This window comes from Glycine soja, chromosome 19, assembly GCF_004193775.1.
Source record: "Glycine soja cultivar W05 chromosome 19, ASM419377v2, whole genome shotgun sequence".
Lineage (NCBI taxonomy): Eukaryota > Viridiplantae > Streptophyta > Magnoliopsida > Fabales > Fabaceae > Glycine > Glycine soja.
Genome location: NC_041020.1, coordinates 43,875,620 through 43,888,013, shown reverse-complemented (window position 1 = coordinate 43,888,013; position 12,394 = coordinate 43,875,620). Strand labels below are relative to the sequence as shown.

The 12,394-nt window shown below is 32.1% G+C and overlaps 1 protein-coding gene across 3 annotated transcripts; it reads left to right on the top strand.

Annotated features, from left to right (window-relative positions):
• Positions 1–6,419: 6,419 nt before the first annotated feature.
• LOC114399448 (E3 ubiquitin-protein ligase MARCH7-like) lies at positions 6,420–11,785 on the top strand. Of its 3 annotated transcripts, XM_028361636.1 has the most exons (8): positions 6,421–6,645; positions 7,465–7,902; positions 9,131–9,293; positions 9,967–10,246; positions 10,334–10,406; positions 10,482–10,572; positions 10,658–10,737; positions 11,237–11,785. In XM_028361636.1, exons 1-8 carry the CDS (start codon positions 6,562–6,564, stop codon positions 11,378–11,380), a joined length of 1,353 nt encoding a protein of 450 aa, XP_028217437.1. In that variant the 5' UTR covers positions 6,421–6,561; the 3' UTR covers positions 11,381–11,785. The 3 variants fall into 3 exon arrangements, with proteins under 3 accessions (XP_028217438.1, XP_028217437.1, XP_028217439.1); XM_028361637.1 differs by lacking the exon at positions 10,658–10,737 and having other exon boundaries at positions 6,420–6,645; positions 11,237–11,353; XM_028361638.1 differs by lacking the exon at positions 7,465–7,902 and having other exon boundaries at positions 6,423–6,645.
• The last annotated feature ends 609 nt before the right edge of the window (positions 11,786–12,394 follow it).

Below are 12,394 nucleotides of genomic sequence, written 5' to 3'. Positions count from 1 at the left end.
AAACATAGCTACACCCCTTGCCTAAGAACTTTCATCTTCACGTTTCCATATTTCTTCTAGTTTTGTCTTCCCAAAACAATTAACTATTTCGACAGAACTAATAATGTTAAAGTGAAGGATTTTTTTATAGAATGGACATTGATTTTGAAGACACCCATGTCTCCTATCACCTCCTCCTTTTGTTCTGAGACAAGGAATAGTCTCGGAAACAAATTCATCAAACATTTTCCTTCCAACCAAGAGCCCACCCAAAATCTAGCTTTATACCCCACCCTAATTTTTCACTGAATTCCTTTCTCAAACCAATTTTCCCTATCACCACCACCACACCTTTTTTAAATCTCTCCACCACAAACTCTCCAAGTTAAAACCCTCCCCTCTCAAGAGACCTTGTCAACCTTCATATTTTGCATTAATTACCTCCTTCCAAACCCCCTATCATTATTGTGGAAAAGATTCCCTGCCATTTTTTCAATAAGGCCTCATTAAAAACCGCAATGCCTTTCACTCCAAGACCACCTAACTTCTTACTTTTGCATATGCCCTTTCACTTCACTCAAGCAATTTTTTTTACTATCCTCACTTTCACCCCACAAGAATCTTCTTTGAATTCCTAAGTCTAGAGCAAAATTCCTTAAGAATCCTAAAGAAGGAAATAAACAAAATTGACAATGATGATAACACCAAATTTATCAAACATACCTTCCCCCAAAAGAAATGTGTTTATGTTTTTAAAGAGTCAATCTTTTTTCAAATTTTCTAATAACAGGTTGTTACATCTCCACCTTCCTAAGATTAGCCCTAATAGGCAATCCTATGTAGGCAAAGGGCATAGAGAGAATTCCACACCTATAGCCCCAAAGCTACTCTTATGAAAGCTTACTCTTAGTCCATAGACTAATTCAAACAATCTAAGAATAACTTTTATAGTGAAAACATTCTTTACATTTACCTCACTAAGGAAGATTGTATCATCAGTGTATTTAAGTAGGCTAACTTCACAATTATTATTTTCAACTGAGTATCCCTTAAAAGGATTTCATTTTTAGTTTCCCTCACTAAACCATTCAAGCCCTCTGTCACAACCAAGAAAAGAAATGGAGCCAACAGATCCCCTTGTCGTAGACAATTGGAACACTTAAATTCTTGTGTAAGGCTTCCATTCACCAACATTGATGCCTATGAGGATTCAAGACATCCCTTAATCCATTAAATCTAGGTTCCATGAAAGCCTAGTCTACGCAACATATACACAAGAAAATCCCAAGATACCGAGTCATAGGTGTTAGGCGTTATGCAAGTGTATCAAATGTCCAAGTAATAAAGTCTCGGAAGTTCGAATGTCGATTTTCACAGGAATTTTGTGTTGTATTTATCTTGGAAACTTTTTAACTTATAAGGAAAATAAAGTTAAAGAGAGAGGTAGGAGAAAAAAAATAGGAAATGATAAGAGTGAATTATAAGTAATAAAAAGCAAGAGAATTAAAAGCAGACAATTAAGAAAAGGAAATTCAATGAAATGCAAGTGTTAGGACCTAGCATGCCTTTTCTGCCTAAGATGTATGAGTTTAGGATTTTTCTTTATCAATTCAATTGGATCTATTCTACCCACATCTATTCATTCACTTGCCCCCGATTCCTCACGATGATAAGCCTATTTTATTTATCTATCTTCCAAATCCCTTTGAAAAGATTCAATAAATAAAATGCATGAAGTCTAAATTCTAGATGTTCGCATAAATGCATGGGCATAAAACTATCATTCTATGTCTAGTAATGATTTTCTTATGAAACGCTTTCTTTTTGTTCTATTAGAAGTTACCCTCTTCCGAGTGTCTAACCCCTAAAACTGATTCATACATACTTTCTTTAGACCTTAATTAGAAGTTACCCTCTCCCGAGTGTCTAACTCCTAAAAAAATATAAAGATGAGAATGCAAGAGAGAAATAGAAAAGATAATAGAATAGAAAAACCTGGAAAGGACTCATGTTGCATTGATAAATATGAGAAGTACATCATACATCGTTGGCTTTTAGGCCAGCCAGATCCTAACTAGGGGATTAGCCACTCATGGCTATTAGGGCTTTACAATGAGAGGGGGTGAAAGAAAGAAATAAAGATGATAGAAGAAAAGAGAAGAAGAGTTCTCAGGATGCTTTAGGTAGTAAGGAGAGTGTGCTCTGAGATTCGATATGTTGTTTTCCCTTGGCCAGACTCTTTATTTATAGCTGTTGAAGTGGGCTTTGGGCCTTCGTAGGCTCGCTTAGCGCGACACTCCTCGCTTAGTGCGTTCAGATCATGCACTTAGTGAACTCCTCTGGCTTAGTGCGTGCTGCTTCTGTTGGATCGTGAGCTTAGCGCGTGCTGCGCGCTTAGCGTGTTTTGTTACTATTGTGCACGCTAGGCTCGTGTTGTGCGCTAAATGCGAGTTCTGACTCTTATGCTTAACACCTCGCTTAGTGCCTTCGTAGGCTCGCTTAGCGCGACACTCTTCGCTTAGTGCAATCAGATCGTGCGCTTAGTGAACTCCTCTCGCTTAGCGCGTGCTGCTTTTGTTGGATCGTGCGCTAGCGCGTGCTGCGCGCTTAGCGCGCTTTGTTACTATTGTGCACGCTAGACGCGTGTTGTGCGCTAAACGCGAGTTCTTACTCTTATGCTTAACACCTCGCTTAGTGCTTATGTCTTTTATCTCGCTTAACGCGAGTTGCGCGCTAAGCGAGAGGCTAGGCTGGACCTTTTTTTATTTCTTCTTTTTTTTCTTTGTTTTTTTCCACTTTTTGCTTATAACACCTCCAGTTTTTATATTTGCAGCCAAAATTCAACGAAATATTAATTCTTTAACATTTGAGCACAAATAACTGCTAAATAATTATTTTAAAGACAATTTTGCTTCATTTTCTATTATTAAAATACAATTATTTAACAGTTATTAATAAGCTTTTTCAAAATCTACTTAAAAAATGAAGTATTTTTTATCTTTCGTGTAACATCATCCACCACCTCATTAGCTGTCAACACACTATGTAGAAGTTGTCTACCACCAAGAAAAACACTTTGCCTATGATCAGTCACTCCATCCAATACTCTTTTAAGCCTATAGCTGGGATTTTGGCTATAATTTTATACAACCAACCAACAAGGGAAATAGGTCTAAAGTCAACTAATAATTCTAGATTATCACACTTGGCAATAAGAGAAATGAAGGAAGAGTTGATATCTCTAGGCAAGACACCATTTCTATGCAACTCCCTTGAAAATCTCATTACTTCTACTTTCATGGTCTCCCAAAACTCCTTAATAAAAAGGAAAATGAAACCATCGAGACCCAGACTTTTGTCATTACCACAATTTCAAATTACTTATTTCACTTCATCTTCTTTTAAAATCCACTATGAGCATCAAATTGTCACCACTTGAAATTTGTGGAAGTTAACACCATCAAACTTTGGTCTACTTTTCATATCCTCCACATATCTCCTTTCAAAGTACCTCTTCACTTCTCCCTCTATCAACACCGTTTCCTCCCACCCATCTCTCCTCCACACGCAAACCTTTCATCAAATGGTATCCATGTAAAAAACTTGTATCTTGAACATATGAGGATATGGTTTTCCTTAGCTTACGAGAAATAAACTGAAATTGTCCTAAAATATAATATATGAGAGAATTGGGAAATTTTGAAGAATTGGTGAAAACCAATCTATTTCTGTCACCACAAAGATGATAGGTGGTAACCCTAAAAAGGGTGTTTCCAGTTCCAATTTGAGGAAAAGCATTAGTTGTAAGGTTGAATTGGAGCCAATCACGAAGACCAAGACTGAAAAAACTTCATCCAATGTTTAGGATCTATCGGCGTTGAATGGAAGTCCTTAAAAACTTGTAATGAAAACGATATGAAGAAAGGATTTACAAATTTTCCATTAAAAACTGTAATGAAGATAAATGAAATATTGAGAATGTTTCATAATATAATATATCTTCTTTTCCAAATAGATAACGTACAAAAATAAAACAACCCCATCACATGCGCCCATATTTCCGCTCACTATTGGGCCAAATTATATCTACTTTAATTTGTTTTGCTCTTCATACATAACGTTGAATTTTTATTTACTAAGAAGGTAAGTCATACTATTAATAAATTAATAATTATCCTAAATATAACTGTAAAAAATATTATAAAATTCAATAATATATGTAATTAAATGATAGTGTAATTTTTTTTACACTATTCCATGTTATTTTTTGTAAACTTATGTTTTTTAATGTACAATTAGTATAATCTAATTAAATTCTTAAAAATAAACCTTTTGAACTTTTATTTTCTCTTAATTAATCCTTAAATTATTATTATTATTTTAAAAATAATTCTTTTCCCCACAATTAACACATTTTAATTAAATTGTTATTGCCGCGTCACCGGGTAGCAGCACTTATAAAAACACCTTTTGAAATTTATTTTCTCTTAATTAATCCTTAAATTGTTAATATTATTATGATAGAATTTTATGTAAACTTTGAGTTAAGTTAACAATGGGAACAGTTTTGAAAAGCTTATAAGTTTATTTGACCAATTTAGAGTATGTTCATATAAACAACCTAGTTTATGTCAACTCAATTTTCTCTTCAATGTGTATTTTTATAAGTTGTTTAATACAAGCTAAATAACTCGTGAGCAATAATTATTTATATAAATAACTCTATCTAATTTTAAACAACTCAAAATCACATATAGCATATTAAAATAATATTTTTTTAAGAAATCTATTAAGCAACTCTCATTGTAGATGTTTTTATAAGTTATTTTATCCAAAACTTATTTGGTACATGAACTTATTTTAGTAGTTTGTTTTCTATAAACTACTTCAAATAACATACTACTTTTTGTGTAACTTATGAAAAATAAGCTAACTTATAAGTAATCAACTTTATTTTCTTCTCAATTTTATCTGAAATAATTTATTTAAACTTCTTTTTAACCCATTTATTCAATTTAAAAACTCTTTTACATATTTTAACATTCTTACAAACACTAGATGTCATATTTATTTTCTTAGTTATTATGAAATTTGGAATTATACTTTTTGTATTATTTTGTTTAATGTTAAACTATTTATTTTAATAAATTAATACATTTTTTAGTTTTATTCAAAACATTTGGTCACTAAAAAAGTTGATAAAAAATCAAATTTATAAAGAAAATACAATTTTTATTTTTTTAAAATAAGACTATTAATAAAAAATTGATTTTAAACAATATAAGTTTATTTTATTTAATTATATCTTTTTTTTCAACAAAAGGAAAATTTTGATTTAAAACAATATTAATTTATTAAAAAATTAATTTTAAACAATATGAGCAAAATCACCAAACTTTTATTATTCTTTTATAATATAAAATTATTATCATACTTGTTAGGCTTAAATATGTTTTTAATCCTTTAGATTTGATTAATTATTCTTTTAGTCCTTCAAAGAGAATTTATTTTATTAGTTCCTCAAATTTTTAAAAAGTTACATTTAGTCGGCCTCATTCTTTCTATTAATGGTGTCACAATTCGTGACGATTCCTCACTATAATTTTTTTTAATTTAATTTCTTTAAAAATTATTTGTGTCAATTTAAAACAACCACAATATGTAAAAAAAAAATCGCGACAATTCTACATCTATCTTTTTATTTGTCTTCTTTAAAACCAGTTGAATATGTAAAAAAAATAGTCACGAGACCATTCGAGTCAAATATTATGATGGTTTAAAATTATCAAAAATCATTTTTCAAAAAAAAAAATTGACGTTTAAAAATCATTATGAATTGGAAATTCATGAACACATTGAATAAAGAGAGACTAAAAGTAACTTTTCAAAAATTTGAGGGATTAAAAAAATAAAAAGAACTAAAAAAATAATTACCCAAATTTAAAGAACTACAAACATATTTAAGCCTACTTTTTAAGATGATAAATTATCGAAAATATAAGAAATATTAAATATATCATTATGCATTTTTTAACATTTATCAATTAACTTATCAGTTAATCTTAATAAACACTTTTATTTAAATGAGCTAGTTTAGAAGGTTCTAACTCTTGAATTTATAGTTCATAACTTGTAATGTTTCATCTAACTTTATCAAACATAGCATTGTACATATATAAGAATTAAATGAGTAATTATTTTTTTTTCTAGAAATATTATAAAATAAGAGAAAAATAAATTATTTATTAAAAATCTAAAAATAATTATTTTAAAATAGTTCAAACAATCATTTAAGATGAAATAGCCATATTTTTTACATACACGTAACCATTGAACTCATAAAGAGTGTAGTTAGTTAGCATAGTCTCACTTAACTTTTTACTTTTGTGCCCCACCTTAAAAAACCAGAAAAGCTGAAACATGTATGCTTGAAGCTTTTTATGCCACTTGTCTTCTCCTTTTTCTAAATTCTCTTTATGCTTCTTTCCTGCTCCAATGATCGCAGCAAGATTTCGCCATTCTTTTCTGCAAAATACAGTCAGCTCAAACTCTTTGTGGGTTTTCCGCTGAACCCCTTCATATATGGCCACTGAAGCACATCACTTTCCCAAGATTAATGACCAAGGCACTTCTAGTTCTAGTAGAGCTTATAACCCAATTCAAAAGGTACTATTTTACTATTATGTTTTCCACTTCCTTCAGTTGCCTATTTTTAATTTTCTTTGTTTTACTCTAAGGCTAAGCTAACACTTTCTTCATCATGCATGTTCTTTCAATAGTTTTTAGTGTTCAAACTAAAAACTTTTAGAACATTAGTTTTTTTACTAGAATTCACATGAGTATTTATCAGTTCATACCTTTGTACAATGATCAATGATCATCATCTCCACTGTTTCTAACGAATGATTTTGCTTTGGTCTTCTCTATATCTAATTTTAGTTGTACACAAAGCTGCCTCATTTGGCCAAGCAGATATTGTTTCTTAGGAGTTATTTCATTGAATTTATGGAAGTAATAGGAATTTCAGAACTAGCTCAGGCTGAAAATCTGGCCAATCAAAGCATCCAATTACTCATCAAGCATAGACAATATTGTCTTCTGAAGATTTTCATGATTTTGTAGTGTCTGTTGCTAGGTCAAACTAAATTAGTAAAACATCTATAGTTATATTGAATGGCAATTCATTGGTGACCTGTATGGTTCTATTAACATAGCCCTCTGTCACATAAGCAGTGATCAGTTCAGAATACACGAGATAGAAAAACTCTTACATAAAGCCACATCATGTTAACGCCTACCTTCTTAGCAGTTAGCATGTCTCTTCTATACTTATAGAATATACATGCATAAGCTAAAAATAGGGAAAACTATGTTTTGTTGCGAAAATATGTGTGTATAACTTTGAGATTTACTATTTTACAGCTTGGTAAGTAATGTTTCTCCTATATTTTTAATGAAAGTTCATTTTGGCTTCTTGATGTGTAGGATGTAGAGCCATCCGAAATAACTGAGGAACTCCCTAGTAGACATACACATGGGAGAAGTAAAAGCCTTACCGAGATACCCACAAGAACGCTAGATGAAACAAGAGAGGAATTTTTTAGAACAAGCAAACCTCCAACTCCATCTCTTAGAAGCCAAATAAATGAGTTCCAAGTTCCTTCTTCAACCAAAAATGAATCAACTACTAAAACTCTTATTCCCAAGCTCAGTTTTAAATTTCACAACACTTGTTCAGATGTTGAAGAGGCATCCATCCCAGCACTTGAAGGTTCACCCCCAGAACGACTGCAAGATCCTATTATTTCAAGAACATCATCACCTAATGGGAAGAAAATATCATCCCTACCTGTCACTCCAATTGCTCAGTCAAATCAGGAGTCTGAGCATGGAGGGAACATTTCCTACCCAGCAACACATGTTGTGAGTGTCTTTGCAACTTATACTATGGTTGCACTGTAATGATCACATTTAGCTATTTAAAATAAATTTTCATACAATAAAGTGGAAAATCATTCTGGGAAAAGGCATTTCTAACTTGGGATGCTTCTAACCATGCTTTGTGTAGCTTTTTTATGATGAAATTGTGTGTAACACGTGCATTATTTACAATTAGCATACATATTACTAGATGTTGGCTTTATTAGAAATCTGGAATTCACTCTCACTCTCATTTTTTTTTCTTGTTTTTTGACATGCATCTAGCTTCTATTCCAAAATTTGTTTGTGAAGGCGGTCAATAAAGTATCCAAATTTAAACCAGTAAAACAGATGCTGTATTGTTAGTTTGTTACTATAGATATGGTTCTTTCAGCATTTGTTTCCTCTGCATCATCAGTTTCAAAAGTCTGCTTACTATCCTACTATTTCAGAATTCATGTAACATGCACCTAACATCTCTTCAGTTCAAATTTGTCAAGTGTATCATAACTTATTTATTTTTTTAATAATTGGCAGCAATTTTAATACTTAACAGATCAAGCTCACAGAGCATTGCATTAACACCTGCACTGCTGCACACCTTTTAAAATATCAATTTCAATGATAATTTCATTTTGCTTGTGGTATAGTTGAGTCAGCCAATCCGTTTGCCTCTGTTGATCATCCATTCATTCTATTGGGAGGAGTTTGGCATTAAGTTCTGTATAATAGTATAATAGTCAGTTTCAAATACACAAATTCGGTACCTAGGTGACATATTAATTTTGATATACCATTAGGATAAAAAAATTCTTTTCTGCACTGGCATCTAATAATATGTTGACACGTTATTGGAGAGTTTGGCTGAGATTACAATTACCTGAGAAATCACACTGATTTAATATGACAGCATGCGATTGAATGTTGGTGGAAAAAGGTGGCAGTGGATCAAAATAAAACTCTTACTTAAAATCATCCAATTCACTAAAAATTGCCTTCTTCATCAGATGCATTCTTCAATTCCAGCCCATTCAACCTTTCATAGTTTTTTATGCATGTTACACTAACATCTGTAATACTATCTATAGTTTGCTATGCTAATTTTAAAAAGCAAATGTTATTTCTATGCCCTTCTATTCCTTCCCAAATCATAATTGAATATGGATATTTGATGTCTCCAAGATAATTTTTTATCCACTTTTATCTGATTCATTCTTTCCTCCTTTTACAGAAAAAAGGACAGCAGTTACCGATGCATCGTTCCCGTTCAGTTCCTGTGCTTACCGAAGATGGCAACACATACGTAGGTGCCATGTTTCGTATTGTTCCTACCACACCACGGTTGGCAAGGAGTATTGCCACAACATCTACGAAATCTCCACCTGACGACACCAGTAACTCTCTTTTTCTTGCTTGTGTAATAAAGTGTGAAACCTCAAACCGTAAAGCCACTTTTGTGGCATAAAAGTCAAAAAGGGATGGATGAAAAATCTACCTCTATGTATGCTAGGCCTATGTGAATTGGTTGGAGGTGAACCAATTTTCAAAAACATTAAATACCTAAACTCAAATGTTGTCCTACAATTTCCAATTACGAGTTTGTGCATTTCATAACAATTCTAGCATTCCATCTTATTATCTTAGAGACAAAGATTTATAGGATTTTTCTAAGAGTGCGTTTGGATAGAGAATTTATCTAAGATTTATAGGATTTTTCTAAGAGTACGTTTGGATAGAGAATTTATCTAAGATTTATAGGATTTTTCTAGGGTGTGTTTAAATATTTTTTTATATATTTTTTATGAATAATTTAAATTTTTAAAATTTTAAAATAGAATTTTAAATAACTAAAAATGTGAAATTTCATGAAGAATTTTCATTTTTTCGCATGTGAAATTTCATGAAAAATTTAAATTTTTGAAATTTTAAAACAGAATTTCTTTAACATTTTTTTATGAAGAATTTTCATTTTTCCCCATGTGAAAATAGCAGTTATTGGCTAGGAGTTGGGCATCCAGATTAAGCTTTATCGATAACCATCTTGTGCTTATGAATATTCTTGTTCAGTCGAAAACGAGGATGGGGAAGATATTCCTGAAGAAGAAGCCGTCTGCAGAATTTGTTTGATAGAATTGGGAGAAGGTTCTGATACCCTTAAAATGGAGTGCAGCTGCAAAGGTGAACTTGCACTGGCACACCAAGAATGTGCAGTTAAATGGTTTAGCATTAAAGGCAACAGAACATGCGATGTGTGCAAGCAGGAAGTTCAGAACCTACCCGTCACTCTTCTACGAGTTCTAAATGGCCAGACACTTTACTTGACAAGGAGTAGAAGCCAACAATACAGGCAAGGAGAAACCAATGTTTTTATTAAGTATTCATTATCTGAAAATATTTCTATATCATTTAATAATGATTTATAGAACTTTCACAGGGTTTGGCAAAATGTCCCCATTCTTGTGATCATCAACATGCTGGCATACTTTTGTTTTCTTGAGCAGCTACTTGTAAGTATTAATATTCTTTGATAATGTTCCCTTTGGTGTCTATGAATTCCTAATGATGATATCATTGTCGGGCAGGTTTCAAGTATGGGATCTGGTGCCGTTGCCATTTCTCTCCCTTTTTCATGTATACTAGGTCTACTTGCAAGCATGACATCCACAATTATGGGTAGGACTTTCTCTACTTTTAGACAACACTAGACATTTGAATTCTGCCTTTGGTATTGCACTGATTCCCCCAAATTTGTTCTTAGTGACGTGTGAACATGTTTGGGTTTATGCAATTGCCCAGTTTGTTATGGTGGTTCTGGCTGGACGTCTTTTCTATTCACTGGTAAGGAAATATTGTGTGTTTTTCCCCCTTCACCCCCTTTCTCTGTTAACTCCTCTAGCCTAAGTGGACATGTTGCATTCAAAGTTTAGGCCATAAAAACAAATGATTATTTGCAAAACTTTGTTGAAGGCATAGAAGCATGGTCAGTAAGCTTAATGCTAATTAGTTAAATGTAAATCAAACATTATGTTAGGTTCAAGTGAAATTGGACTCCAACAGGCAATTTCTAAGAAAGTTTTAGATTTAAATCTTGTGGATAGAAAATACGTAATTGAGAGAAAAAATCTCGCTAAAAGTGATCAAGTAGGTTCTTTGATGAAGATAAAATCGGTAAATATTTCACACCTATAACTTAATAATATAAAAAGAAAGTTAAATGTAGATAATAATAGTATATCAGTGGGTTTCAATTTAGTGTTTTCGAATTGCATTGAAAAAAAAAATGTCAAAATTTTCCATCTCTAATGTCAATTATTTTGATACATTGGTGGCACAACAGCTTAATAAGGAAGCCGTTCTATCCATCCTACTTGCTACATTTACTGGGTTTGGAGCTGTGATGTGTGGAGCTTATATTCTTATTGAGTTTTTGAAGTGGAGAAGACGATGGCTTGGTTCCCAAGAGGTGGTGCTGCCTCATTAATCATATTCATCTGCGACCACTCACCAAGCTTTGACCGATTCTCAACATCATGAAAATAATGCAGTGCATGTGAGCTGATGTAGAATATACTTTGATATTGATGGTGTTTAGCTGTACATAAAAATATAATGTATGGACTAGTTAATTTAAGCACATTACACCCTTTTTTGACTCCGTGGTACTCGCGAGAATACACAAGTATCACATTCCTTGAGAGTTGAGACCGCTGACTCAAAGCCAGTTGTAACTGTGAGGCCAAGAAACTTCTGAGCAAATCCTGTAGGTGAAAAGATAAAGAAAGATGGTTTGTGTACAATTTTAGGGGAACACAAAGGATTTTGTACTATAAAGATGGTTGAAAAGATGAATACATATGTGATATGTCTATTTTGGTTGCCTTCTCTATATGCTATCTTCTATGCTATACAACCAGAATAATTAATGATGGCAATAAAACAGAATAATGGTACTGTTTAATGATTTTTTATTGTTGGTTCGCCATTGTATTTTTCATGAACTTGTTAGTTGCTGTCATAATTCACCCCAACTCCATGCCTTATTTCAGAATTTGTCATCGATTGGATAAGCAAGGGGAAACGTTTAGAAAGTAAATTTAGTAATCATGATTAAAATTGAACGCCCAAATAGTTATCCCTGCTTAATTTTATGAAATTCTAAATATTTAATTTTTAATTCTTTATCATTAATTTTGCACTTCATGTCCAAAGTCTCTTAAATTAAATATATTAATTCTAAATTAATTAATTAAATTTATTTATTTATTTCCACCTACACTTCCATTTGAATAAGCTAACAAAAAGAAAAAAATTCACCTCTTTTTTCTTCTCATAAATACATCTTCTCTACCACATTTCTTTTATTTCTATTCTTATCAATTTCTCACTTGTCTTTCTTTTCTCTCTATTTCACTTGCAATGCAACTAAAAACTTAAAATTTTTAGTTCCCATTAGTGTCAAACAATAAATTTATCACATATTGAGCTTCACACGCAC